This window comes from Brassica napus, chromosome C4, assembly GCF_020379485.1.
Source record: "Brassica napus cultivar Da-Ae chromosome C4, Da-Ae, whole genome shotgun sequence".
Classification (NCBI taxonomy): domain Eukaryota; kingdom Viridiplantae; phylum Streptophyta; class Magnoliopsida; order Brassicales; family Brassicaceae; genus Brassica; species Brassica napus.
The window spans coordinates 35873334-35887903 of NC_063447.1; the positions used below are offsets into that span (position 1 = coordinate 35873334).

The 14570-nt window shown below is 40.4% G+C and overlaps 1 protein-coding gene and 1 pseudogene across 1 annotated transcript; one reads left to right on the forward strand and one right to left on the reverse strand.

Moving 5' to 3' along the window:
- LOC106393988 (probable glutamate carboxypeptidase AMP1) lies at nucleotides 1–3292 on the forward strand. Its single transcript, XM_013834617.3, has 10 exons — nucleotides 1–1184; nucleotides 1262–1504; nucleotides 1739–1891; nucleotides 1971–2033; nucleotides 2099–2186; nucleotides 2261–2344; nucleotides 2422–2510; nucleotides 2593–2706; nucleotides 2778–2918; nucleotides 3001–3292. Exons 1-10 carry the CDS (start codon nucleotides 225–227, stop codon nucleotides 3163–3165), a joined length of 2100 nt encoding a protein of 699 aa, XP_013690071.3. The 5' UTR covers nucleotides 1–224; the 3' UTR covers nucleotides 3166–3292.
- Nucleotides 3293–3425: 133 nt separating this feature from the next.
- LOC106394874 lies at nucleotides 3426–7768 on the reverse strand (annotated as a pseudogene).
- Nucleotides 7769–14570: the final 6802 nt, after the last annotated feature.

Consider the following 14570-nt stretch of genomic DNA (forward strand, 5'->3'; position numbering starts at 1 on the left):
AAGTCTTTTTAACAGAACTGTTAAAAGAAAACAAGTAGAAGAAGATCAACAACAACAATGTATTTGACCAAATAAAAAACTCCTGAGTAAATAACAAAAGAAGAAAGAGATACACACAAAAAAAGAGACACACTTGACGACAAAAGCATATCAAAAGATAGTTACTTTGGCTAGCCACTACTTGCTTAAACAATTACTCGCTTCCCTCTCTCTCTCTCTCTGCAATGTCACAGCCTCTCACAACAGTCGCCGGCATCTCTTTCCGTCAGCCACCGCCGCTCTGTTCTTTCCTCTTCATCATAGTCCTCCTCGTAGCCACTTTCTACACTCTCCACCACCCAGACGCCACTCCTCCTCATATCTTCTCCCCTAACACACACAACTCCCTCACTCTCCGCCGCCTCTTCCTCTCCTCCGCCTCTAACGCCACCGTCTCCTCTTACCTCCACTCCTTAACCCGTCATCCTCACCTCGCCGGAACAAAACCCTCTTTAGACACGCTCAACTACGTCCTAACCCACTTCCAAAGCCTCCGTCTTGACGACACCCGCGTCGTCGAGTACGAAGCTCTCCTCTCTTATCCTACGCACATCTCCGTCACGGCGCGTTTTAGCAACAATACAACAGTGGAGTTCGACTTAAACGACGACGTTTCCTCCTCCTCTGGCGTCGTTACGCCTTACCACGCTTACTCGCCGTCTGGCTCCGCGCAGGGTACCGTTGTCTTCGTGAACCACGGCGAGGAGAGAGACTACCGCGCGCTTGAGGTGATCGGAGTGAGCGTTAGAGGTTGTTTGGTTTTAGCGAGAAAGGGAGAGACTTTGGGGAGAGGAGCGATTGTGAAGATAGCAGAGACTAAAGGTGCTCTCGGCGTCTTGATATACGACGAGAGCGACGGTGGTGGGCTCGGAGGGATCGAGAGAGGCACGGTGATGAGAGGTATCGGAGACCCGGTTAGTCCGGGTTGGCCCGGAGTCGTCGGAGGAGAGAAGCTGAGATTGGAAGATGATCGTGTCTCTCGGAGATTCCCAAAGATTCCGTCTTTGCCTCTGTCTCTCCACAATGCAGAGATCATATTGGCTTCTCTGGACGGCTCTAGAGCTCCAGGGGAATGGCGAACGGGTCGGGTCAGGTCAAGTCAACGGGTTGGCCCGGGACGGGTTGTTGTCAACATGACGTTACAGGTAAAACCGTTATGTCTTTTTCTTGGTTTTGACTTTTTTTTTTGGTAGTGAAACGTCTTTGGTTTTGTACTTTGAAGGGGGAGATGAAGATGAAGAAGATTCACAATGTTGTGGCTACAATAAGAGGTAGTGAAGAACCGGACCGGTTTGTGATTCTTGGGAACCATAGAGACGCATGGACTTATGGAGCTGTTGATCCAAACAGTGGAACGTCTGCTTTACTTGACATTGGTCGACGATTCTCTCTTTTGCTTGAATCTGGCTGGAGACCTCGTAGGACCATTCTCCTTTGTAGTTGGGATGCTGAAGAGTTCGGAATGGTTAGTAATGCATGGCCGGTCTTGAGATTTTAGACAGATTTAGTAAAATATTTAATAAATATTTTTTTTTTTCAAATTTGAGAGTTTATGTCTATGTAATTTTTTTAAAAAATTTGAGAGTTAGAGACGAATGTTTCATTTGGCTTTGCTCATGACCGAGCTTGTAATATGTTATTAGAAAAAAGCTGAGTCTGCTTGATGGATTGAGTAAACCATTTTTGTTTTGTTTTGTAGATTGGATCAACAGAATGGGTTGAAGAACATGTTCTTAACTTAGGTGCAAGTGCTGTTGCTTATCTTAATGTTGATTGTGCGGTCCAAGGCTCTGGATTTTTTGCTGGTGCAACTCCTCAACTAGACAGTGTTCTTGTAGATGCCTTGAAGCTGGTAATAATAATACTAATGCGGACATTATCAAGCAATTTGTAAAAATCTTAAGTCTCTAGTATTCATTTTTGTTGACCAGGTCCAAGATCCTGATGATGTAACTTTGACAGTTGAAGAGACATTCAAGTCTCAGAATAACAATGTGAGTAGACTCTTTCTTTTTTGTTAATAACCAGAAGGGTGTCTTATGCTTTGAATGGACTGCAGATAGAGAGGCTAAGTAGAGTGGATTCTGATTTTTCCGGTTTTCTTCATCATGCTGGGATACCGTCTATAGACATGTACTATGGAGCAGGTAAAGCACAACTTTGATTCTTTAAGATCTTCAGAAATGTGGTGATGTATTAATGTATGTTTGAGTTTTTACAGATTATCCTGTCTATCACACCGCTTTTGACTCCTATGATTGGATGATACGCAATGCTGATCCATCGTTTCATCGTCATGTTGCAAGTAAAGCCCTTTGTTTTCTTTCTCTAGTTTTCATGGCTGCTTATACTGAGGATCTATGCTTTTTCTATATATCCCAGTGGCTGGAATTTGGGGACTTTTGGGTATCATATTGGCTGATGAGCCAGTCTTACCGTTTGATTACATCTCTTATGCAGAACAGTTGCAGGTATTTTTCATCTACTCACTCCATTTGTAGATAAGATAGAAAGGAAAACTGAGTTAATATATGTTTTGGTGTTATGGTTCAGGCACATAGAGATGCAGTGAGCAAGCTCTTAGAAGGGAAAGTCTCTGTTGATCCTTTAAGCGTGGCGATACAAGAGTTCTCTTTAGTTGCTAAAGAAGTTGCAGATGAAGCAAAGGTTGGTTTGTTTTAAGGTCTATTTTGTCTTCTTCGTCACACCTATTCATATCTTGATGATTGATGTTACAGAAGCTAAAGGAACAAGCATACAGCAAATATGATGTTGCAGTAGCTGCCAAGAGAAGAGAGCTAAATGACAGGATGATGATTGCAGAAAGAGGGTTCCTGGATTCAGAAGGGATCAAAGGGAAAGAATGGTTCAAGCATCTTGTGAGTAAATTAACAACAACATTTTGTTTGCAATCCATTTTTTTCAGAACTCGTATGTGACCTTGTGTTTGCGTGTTTATAGGTGTATGGACCTGCAGCAGAACCAGAGAGCAAGCTAGGTTTCTTCCCGGGAATAGCAGATGCTATTGCAACAAACTCATCAGACGGATCAATCAAGCATGAGATATGGAGAGTCACAAGAGCTATTCAGAGAGCAAGCAAAGCTCTTAAAGGAGGGTTCACATGAGTAAATCTTCATACTGTAGATTGTAGAATCATAACCTCTTTACCTTATGATGTAAAGAAAATAACTGTCATATTCAACACATTCAATTCTCAAAGGTTTTTCAAAGTCTTTATGAAAGATATCATCACTGATCCAGACACTTATTGCTGTAGAACACTTTTCACTGATAGAAGAAGCTATAAGCTACTTCATCTATCATTGCAAGTCTTATGAGATAACTATAATATCAGCTTTTAGCTACTTTACTTGGACAACTTAACCAGCCACAATCATTAGATAACTATTATGTTTGATAATAAATTAACAAAATTGTAATACGTTTCCTAAGATCATGAAGATGATCGTAAAGGAAAGATGTGTAAAGAATAATGATAATTGAAACTAATCATTTATTTATCAGGAGTGGTGGAAGTGTCCTGTGAAGTTGCTTCCTCGAGTCTTGCACGTACAGTTTCTGGAGTGGACATTTTATTAATGCTGCAAAAACCAAAAGATTGAACACAATGTTTAAAGCCCTGAAGAAGCAAAGAAACTGTTTCCAGTAATACGAAACCAATAGATTGAACATAATGGTGATAACTCTCACCTAACAAGAACATCCCCAAAAGATGCTTTTGTTCCAGAGATCCAATCCGGAACCAATTGCAGCATCAACCTTAGCTGTTCCTCCACTTCCTCTAAGAGAAAGACAAAACAAGAAAGTAACTGTGAGCCTGGCCAAGGAAAAAAGAGAAAAGTGAAACTGTAAAACACATTTAGATATAAACAAACTGTCCTTACTTCTATTCATTATATCGATTTGGCATGCGATCATCTTGTGAAGAAGCTCTTCCTTGGTGATGACCGTTTTGTTTGTTGAGCGAAACAATTTATGAATCACATCAACAAGCTTAGGCAAGTTTTGCTTCACGGTTTCAGCCTTTGGTTCCTCTATCATCTGCAAGAAACACACACACACAACACAATGGTCAGCAAGGTTACTGATTATAACCACAGTTTCCAAGTTTGAAAGCAAAGTGATTGCTCGGAAAACCATCCGCTTACTGAGTCCAGCAGACTAATTTCATCGTAGGAAGCATCACTAGCTTCATCATCGTTTGCTTCATCATTAGATTTATCACTGACTGTTCCATCTTCTTCCTCCAGAGTATCGAAATTCAGACACCTAGTGCGAGAAGGACGCCTTTCCAGATCATTTGTTGGTCTAACAGAGTCACTATCATCATCTAGAGTCATTGTAATACATCTTCTAGAGGGCTGCAGCGTCGGTGTAGCACTCATGAGCTTGATTGGTGTTGACAGATCCTTGGAGGGAGTTGACAAAACTTTGGCTGGGGTTGACTCTGTGTTTGGTAACAAACATTCCTCAGTACCATCTAATAAAGTAGAATCTGGAATTACATTGTTGACTTTATCTTCTTGTTGCTCAATCTCCTCCATTTGAACATCAAACCCATCATTTTCAAGTTTAGATCGCCCACGTCTACTACACTTATTGTGTCTGAATCCTTTTTGGAGAAATTGAACGGTTCAGGAAGTAGTTCTTTCGGAATCTCATCCTATATCCAGAACAGCAATCAGAAACATAAGCATTTTCTACAAAGCTACAATCAAATAAGAATAGATTAGATGGAGTAATGTGTGTACCTTAGGATGAGCTTTGTAAAATTCTACAAGCTTTGAGTAGAACACCTTTCTAAGCTGCATGTATTTAGTTGCGCAACTTGTATCTTCAAGTTCAGTTGCATCGGTGTTTAAGTTAATGTGACGAGTAGGTTTCATACAACTAGTGACTTCATCACACTTCAAAACTCTCTTCACTTCAATGGCTTCTGGATAAATATGCTTCATCTGAGCCAAATGATCATACGACAAGATCCTGTAGATACATACACATAAGTCAAACAAACATTAAACAAATACAACCATAAAGTATACAAGTAGACAATCAAGCAATATGACATTGTTGAGAAACTCTGCAAATAAAACTCAAATAATACTATAAAAATGGAGAGAAAACTCAGGCAAATACCCGTTTTAAGGTTTTCTTATTAACTTACTATCCATATTTATATTCTAAGAACATAACCCATCTCTATATTTAGAGATTGCTATTTTATAGAAATACACTAGTATTGATCCCATGCTTCGCATGAGAATTCATTTTTTGCTTACAAATAAAACCAAATTTCTGTTTTATATAACTAAAAGGTGACATGTATATATATTTCAGGAACAAAGACTTCAACAAAATCGTTGACGAATTTGATTGTCTCATTGATGCAATAGAGTGGAAAATAACATATTTATCATTGCATGTGTATTGTTATACCAAACATAAAAAAAAAACAAATTGTGTATTGCAAGACTGCAGTTATATTAAGAAAAAAAAACACTGCAATAATAAAAAATATAGTTTTTCGTCTAAATGGTAAGATAACAAAAATATAGTTACCATATAAAATACCTCTGTTAATTTTGTCTTAGAATTGAATTAACCTTCCCATGTCAGCGGTTTTTCCATCTCCAAGACTTCACATTCCTCTCGCCCCTATGACCAAGCATAAACCAATAGGAAAACAATTTATCAATCTGATCCTTTCGTGGTGAATTAATAAAACGTATTTACCTTTTTCGATTACCACATTTGCATGTTTCGTATGTTTTCTATCTTCCTCTTCTTTCTCTCTCTTTTCTTCCTATAGTCTCTTTTTCTGGTTGAACCTCCAGCAATTCAAATCCGCCACACCCACTTTTTCAAGAAATATTCTTCGCCATGTAGTGCTCCATTGAAGCTAACAAATATGTATAAAGAAGGGAGATAGTGTCACTGGAAAATATGGGTTGTTAAGATCCAGTTACATAATGTCAAAAAGAAGAAGATCCAATTAAATAGAAATCAAACTCTGCATTGGCTCGGAATATTTCATATGTACGGCCCCAATTATGAATTAGGGTTTTCAGATGAAAGAAGGATCAGATGAGTTTGATATTCTCTGTTTCAAATCAGTTGGGAATTTCTCAATTGTTTGTTTAACGAATTTGAGAGATTATAAAGTATGAAAAAAGGATCGTGGACAAAGAAGAGAATCATGGGTTGTCTCAAATAAAACGGTTATACGGTTTCTGTTTTTTTTTTTAATTATGGTTTAAGCATTATTTTGTTTAAATGATTTCTTTTTCTCATAATTTTATTAACTCTTTTTACACATGACAGTCTCTGATTTATCAGGCGAGTTGCGCTTTAGTATATAGAGGATAAGAACAAATCTCATTTCTATTATAGAGTTTATGTGAAGAAAAAAAAATCAAAATACATAATCTTTTTTGCTGGTGCACCAAGGTTAAGTGACTACTAGAATCAACATGCATCAAGTGAGACCAGTTCATGTTAACAATCAAATTAATCAGATGCATCAATAGTCAATCCCCAAACAAAGAAGAAGAAGAAGCTAGAAAGCCAATAGTTTTACCAATCAGTTAGATAGATGTTCTTAAGACTAGACAAAGAAGAAGAAGCAAGAAAGTCAAAATCGTTTACAGATTAGTAAGATACTCAATCTTGGGACATATATTAGCAATCGAAGTCAAAGACCCCTTTAGCTTGAGCAACCTAATCGCGGTGACCAACCCATTAAAGCATTCATCCAGAATCTCAAACCTGCAAAATTGCCATTAATTTCATCAAAATTGTTCATCAAACCTTATGAACAAATCAATCAAAAATTTCACCTTTCCGGCAATTTCACGGTTGTTTCAGGTTTTCTGGGCGAAGTCAAGATCTGCCTCTTGACGGGTTTGTCGCTGTCACGAGGTCTGGTTGAGAGCGTCGCCGTCTTGTCAGGGGTCTTGGTAGAGAAACGTGATTCTGGGTTCGAAGAAGCAGAGGCCATAGATGGCTTCTTTGAAGCGTTTTCGATCGAGCTCATATTGGAGAGTATTACTTGGAGACGAAGATAATATCAAAATTTTTTTTTTTTTTTTTGAACAAACTATCAAAATCTTTTATTATTTGATAAATGATTGATTTATATGTATATATAGTTAGCTTTACGGTTGAGAATAAACCAACTAATCTAACCAAACCACTAAACCGAAATAACCGTATCTATTTAAACCTATATAAACCAATATACCCCTCAAGATGAGCTTCTAAAGATGTTTTGAAGACTCATCTTGGACATAAGATGCTAAAACTGTTGAGGGAATAGAGGTTTAGTCATTATATCGGCCACTTGATTAGCAGTACGCACATAGAGACTCTTGACAATTTTCCTATCAAGCTGTTGCCGCACGAAGTGACAATCATTTTCTATATGTTTGGTTCGCTCATGGAATACATGGTTGGTGGCTATATAAATAGCTGATGTGCTGTCTGAGAAGAGGATGAGAGTATGAATGCGAGGAACTTTCAGATCATTCATCAACTTAATGAGCCATATCATCTCCTTAGACGCACTGTTCAACACTTTATACTCTGCTTCTGCAGAAGAACAAGATACCATATCCTGTTGCTTAGAGCGCCAAAAAATTAGAAAATCACCAAGAAACATCGAAAGTCCTGTGGTGGAACGTCGACTATCACGGCAAATGGACCAATCAAAATCAGCAAAGCCTTTGAGAGTCAAGTCAGGAGAAGCTGAATAGAAGAGTCCTTGTCCCACAGTGCATTTTATGTATTGTAAAACTCGATAAGCAGCTGTGAGATGAGTCGTACGTGGTGTAGAAGAGAACTGGCACAATTTGTTGACGGCAAAAGTGATATCTAGACGCGTTATAGTCAGATACATCAACCTGCCAACAAGACTGCGATAGCGTTCAGGCTCATCAATCAACTCCCCATCTTTAAGTGCCAAATGTAAGTTTGGAACCATAAGAGTAGATGTAGGCTTGCATCCTAACATTCTAGTAGAAGTCAGTATCTCAAGAGCATATTTCCGTTGACACAAAGAAATGCCCTGACTTGTACGAGCTATCTCCAAACCCAAAAAATACTTAAGAGCACCAAGATCTCTGAGCTTGAACTGCTGCGAAAGGTCTTGTATTAACTGTTTTGACTTCGAATCACTTGTACCAGCCACAATTATGTCATCCACATAGACCATACTGCAAGAAAATGACCATCAGAGAATGTTTTCAAGAACAATGTGTGATCACTTGTACCCGTAGAGAATCCCAGACGTGATAGAGCAGCATAAAACTTAAGAAACCATTGTCTTGAAGCCTTTTTCAAACCATAGATTGATTTCTTCAAGCGAAACACATCATTTTAGACAATGTAATCCCTTTTCTCTCTGCATAACTGTAATACTCCATCTTCATGAGAAAGAATTATTTTTAAATAAATAATTCTAGTAATTTATTTTGGGGAATTTATTACGAGTTCGTAATTTATTTCTCAAAAATAAATTTTTCTCAAGACAAAAACACGAAGCTAAAGTTGAGGAGCTATCGATGCATTAAAAGTAAGCCAGTTGCTTAATTATAATTGGATAATTAAGTAATCTTTTAAGGAGTAAGGTGACCAATGAGAAAGGAGTTTTGGTCATCAGGTTGGATTATTTAATTATCCTTAAAAAAGAGGGATACGTGGCTAAAATAGAAAGGGAGAAGAATGATTCATATTCAGTTGTGCTGTGTCATTACCACGTGCTCATCTTGGAGTAGAGACAAAATAGAGATGGTGGTTACGTGGGAAAATTATAGAGAGAGCAATTAGCTTAGTCATTATAATAAAACATGGCTAAGGAGGAGTGTGACATTTGTCACTACCTTATATGATGTGCTTAGCTATATAAGGGCTCCAACTTTCCACTTCCTCTCGACTCCAACGACGAAGAGAAAAGAAAGCAAAAGGAGGAGAAGAAAATAATAAGAGAAAGGGAAAAGAAAAGAAAGAAAAAGAAGAAAAGAAAATAAATAAATTAGAGAGTTGCTTGGAGAAGCAAGACGTGTTACAAGATTGCAGGATTAACGGTACGGAATTGCGGGATTAACGGTACGGAATCAAGACGAAGATTTGGAGGGAATAAAAAGGGTTTGGTCAGCTTCCGGAATCAGAAAGTCAAGCCACATCGGTTAATCACTGTGAGTCACGGTTAATTATTTGTTAACGAATTTTTAATTGAGGTACCTGACATCGGAGACGGCTTCCGAGCTAGGAAAGCCGGTCCGGTCTAGGTGTCAGTTTGTGGATCCGAGGCTTGAGGTGAGTGGATAGCATGACTAGTCTAAGCGGATAGCATGACTAGTCTAAGCATCCGGGTTATTGTGATTGTGTGATTATTATATGTTGTTATGTTGTGTACCTCGTGTCGGTACTGTTGTGTGATAACCTCGTGGTGGTTCTAGTAGTAGTTGCAGGTCATTGCTTCCTCAAATGGTACCACTAAGCCGGTCGTGGTCCGGAAAGTGGTGGGCTCGGTTTAACTTGGCTTGATCACCAAGGCCGAGTGTCACACATGGATGTGGCAGACCCCGGCGAGTCCGATAGAGGACCGGGGCACAGCGATTCCGATTGAGGACCGTGACCGGGCGATTCCCGAGCGCCTACGCCTGTGTGGTGAAGGGATTGCCGGTATCCCTTATGTGGAGGAAGAATGATTCTGTTGGGCCCTAGGAGTATATATATATATATATATGGTTGATTGATGTGACACTCATAAAGAGTGTTTTGAATTATTATGGTTTAATGGTTTATTGCTTAAATCGGTCATGCTTTATTATCTTGAATATTGATTGTTGAACTACCCGTCTTGCTTGTGTTTGGGGTTGGGTTTAGAATGACGGGTAGTTGTATATGCTAGATAGGGAACCCTGGCTCACTGAGTGAAACTAGTTCACTCACTCCTCACATCCTTTTGCAGGTGACCAGTAGAGAGGACCGTAGCACTCGCGGAACTGTAGGAGCTGGTGTAGATTGATCATCTTTTGCTATAGACTCGTTTTCAAGATATATGAATGTATGTTTTACTTTCGACTGCGTCTATGGACCCTATGTATAATATTTTGATATTGTGAACTTCATATTTTATATATATGAAATAAAGTATGTTTTATATTCGTGACGTGTTGAATCTGATATTAGGTTAGTCCAACCTAACACAACTCTATTACTCGGTACAGGTTGAAAAGCCTCAGGCCGAAGATTAGAGGAAACGAGTTTTGAATGGATATTCTGGGTTACAGAATTATGTTTTGTGACTTGGAAAGTCTATTCTAAACCCGTTGTGACACTTCCGGACTTGGCAGAGGAAGGTCGTTTGGGCATGTTCTTGTTTGATTGTTGCCCGGCTGACTGACCGATGTCTAAAACAGTTCGGGGGTGTTACAATAACCATCTGGTATCTTCATATATTTCTTCATCAAGATCACCATTCAAAAACACATTTGATATGTCGAGTTGGTGAAGGAACCAATTCCGGGATGCTGCAACTTTCAATAGAAACCGGACTGTTGTGAGCTTGGCAACGGGTGAAAAGGTTTCAGTATAATCCAAACCCTCCTTTTGAGTAAACCCTTTTGCAACTACACGAACCTTGTGTCTCTCAAGCGTTCTATCAGCATTAAACTTCAAAGAATATAATACCTTGCATCCAACTGCTTTCTTCCCAGCCGGTAAAGTAGCTAACTCCCAAGTGTTAGTTGATTCCATTGCTCCAAATTCCTTATCAGCTGCTTCACACCATTCTTTAGATTCCTTTGCCTTAGAATAAGATTGAGGTATTGGGATTTTGGTGATACAATTCATAAAAGATAAATAAGAAGGAGATAATTTGGAATACGAGAGGAAAGATGAAATGGGGTGAGTGATATTTGAATTTAGTGAAAAACAGTGATAATCCTGCAAGTGGGCAGGTTGTTTGCGTGGGCGAGAAGAAATTTGTGGGGGAAGAGTAGAAGATGAAGAAATTTCTGATGAGATATGTGTTTGGTGGTTACTTGAGGACAAAGTAGAAGATGGTGTGAAGAATTTCAAGCTGTCATCAGAAGATTGAGTAGAAGCCAGCGGAAAAGTATCTTCATGAAAGATGACATTTCTTGAAACTGTGATCTTGTTTGTCTTCAAATCGAGCAGCTTATACCCTTTAACACCCGACGGATATCCAAGAAAAACACAAGCCTTCGACCGTGGCTGAAACTTATGTCTCTGTTTCGGCGAAGTGGAACCATAGCACAAGCAGCCAAACGTCCGTAGTTAATAATAGACTGGAGCCTTACCAGTTAGTATCTCAAACGGGGTTTTGTTACCAAGCAAAGGAGAAGGGGTTCAGTTGATAACAAACACAGCCGTCAAGACACTATCTCCCCAATACTCAAGAGGAAGCTGAGACTTTAACATGAAGGCACGAGCGACGTTCAGTAGATGTTGATGCTTACGTTCTACTACTGAATTCTGCTCAGGCGTGTCCAAACAAGAATGATATGACACAATGCCTTTCCCTTGGTAGAACGAAGAGCATTTAAGCTCTGGTGCATTGTCTAATCTAATTCCTTTAACACACGCACGTTGTACTGATTTTCGACTTGAGCAACAAACGATGGAAACACCTTTATAACTTCATCCTTTGTATGTAGTAAATAAATCCAAGTGGCACGAGAGTGATCATCCACTATGGTTAAAAAATACTTGTAACTTTCCACTGTCTCAACCGAAAATGGTCCCCAAACATCAATATGTAAAAGTTCAAATGTTGAGTTACATATGTTGTTTGGAGAAGGAAAAGAAAGTTTCTTCTGTTTCGCCAAGTGACAAACATGGCAATAAGAGTTGCCTTTATTCTTCAGTCTTGTAGTTCCCAAAGCTTTAGATATCAGGTCAAGTCTTGAGTAAGAAGCATGACCCATCCTGTTGTGCCAAGTACCAATATCCACGACTGCATTCACACGTACATAAGCGTCTTTGATGTTCAGCACATACAGGTTTCCAATCTTTTTACCCAAACCAATCGTCGAGCCCTTGATACGATCCTGTATTTCACAAGAAGAAGGTGAAACATCACTCTGGAGCCAAGATCAGTCGTCAATGAGCTTATACTGATGAGGTTCAGACGAAACTCCGATATGAACAAAACATTCCTAAGAAGAATGTGTTCATTTAACTGGATGCTGCCAACTCCACTGATATTGATCAGAGAACCATTAGGGAGATGTACAAAAATCGTGATATTAGTGTCTAGAGACACAAAGATTTATTTATCATGAGTCACATGATGTGTAGCTCCAGAATCAAGAACCCATGAATCACATGATGTGTGAAACATTAAGAATACCAATAAAGCAAAACGTTGACCGAGAAAAGTTGATACCCGAAATCTCATTAGTGTTTTGAGATGTAGAGGCATCGTCTTGACCAGACGTGATGTTGTTGCTTTGAAGCTGAGAGCTGAACATAGCAATAAATTTATGTATCTGATCTTTGGAGAGATTTCCAATCAGATTATCAAGAGATGCAGACTGTTGGAGAAAAATATTCCATGAAGAGATTACTCCAGCTTCCGTCTTCCAGGTCTCTGCCCCCAGGGTCCGGGTTCCTGTTTCTGGGTCCCGGGTCCCTGCCCCCAGGTCTGGGTCCTGCCTCTGGTCACGGGTCCCTGCCCCCAGGTCTGGGACCTTCCTCCGTCTTCCAGGCCAAGTGATTTCTCCTGCCTTAAGATAAATGGAAATCTTCCATTTATCAGGTAACCAACTTAGAGAAGAAGGAATCTTCCTAAATCCAAGAGAAAGAGGAAGTATTCCAATATGATAAGCCGCCTTTGAGAAGAATGGAAAGATTATATTATCTAAGGATATATGGAATATTTCCAAACCCTAAGAGAGAGGCACAACCTCCATCACAAAGAGAGGTTTCTAAACCTAAAGAAGGGGGGGGGGGGAACACGTCCATCTATGAGAGAAAACATCCAGCTCCAGAGCTCACGAATTCGACAGCCGCCAAGGCTATATTTCACCCCGAAAAGACCTTCTCCTACGAGAGGCCTATGACAGGCTGATCCCGGCGATTACTACCATGAAGATGACGTCTTATGCTCTCTGAAGCACGCCTACAACTCCACATACTGGCCCATGCCACGATCTCCAGCACACCGACATGGACACTCCATGCTCATCAAAGCATATCAAAGCTCCATGCTCCCTGCAGCATATCGACTACTCCACCATCTGTTTCGGCCATGTGCCCCATAGAACATATGACCACGTGCCCATCCAGGCTACGTGCCTCCATCAGAGCTATGTGCTCCTTAGGCCATGTGCCCATTAGGCTACGCGCCCACTTAGGCTCCGCGCCTCCACCAATACATGAACTACGAACGGCTTGATCCCTCATTGAAGGGTACGTAGGCAATCCCCCCTGAAGGATGCAACTATAAATCCCAAACATCTTCCTCGGTTCCTCAAAGAACAACCTTGGTAACCGGAATCCTCAACTACAGATCAGGAGGCACCCAGGGACCGACCCTGGAATCGGGACCATCAATTGCAGACCCAGAAGACCCTGCGGCCTTCACCATAGACAAGCAGTCCCTGCCTAATGACAAATCTCCTCCGCTATTGCTAACGCACCGACGACCTATACCAGCCCATATCCAGATGGTAGCCTCCTAAGAGCAAGACCCCCCGGGTTCATCAACTATCAAGGCGGGAGAATACACTACGACGAGATGTCTCCTTCTCCCTATCATTCCGTAGAACTGAGCACAGATCGCTTGTACACAAAAATCCCCTAACACAGACTTCACTTCAGGCTTAGAGGGCATAGGAACTGAAGAAGTAACAGAGTTTGGTTTCTGAAACTTCTCAGGTGTTTTGCCTCTTGGTGTATAACCCGGAGGGAAGCCGTGCTTCTTGTAACAGTGCTCCGCAATGTGTCCAACTTTGTTGCAGAATGAGTAGATCGACTTTCCTTTGTGAGCACCCGACTGAACATAGCAAATGCTGGACAGAGGAGACTGTGAAACTGGAGCCTCAGACACCTGGAATGCAGCATGAGAAATAGCTGTAGCAAAGCTCTTTTGGCTGTCATCTTGATCCAAGATGTTGTAGACTTCAGTAAGAGTAGGTAGAGTCTTCTTCATGATGATTTGGCGGCGGATTACTGCATAAGCTTCACTGAGACCAGCCAAAAACTTAACGGTCTTAGCACGCTCAGCCTTTTGATGAAGCCGAGCTGCCTTCCCACACGTACAAGGGTCATCAGCTTCTTCACAGTTCTCTAAGTTACTCCATAATGTCTTCAGCTTGGTGAAGTAATCGGAGAGAGACAAAGAGCCTTGGCGAAGATCCTGGATCTCTTGTGTGAGGTTGTAAGTTCGTGGTAGATTAGTCATATGGAATCTACTATGTAAATCATTCCACACATCAGTAGCATCACTTAAACGAAGGATACTACGATAAATCTGCCGATA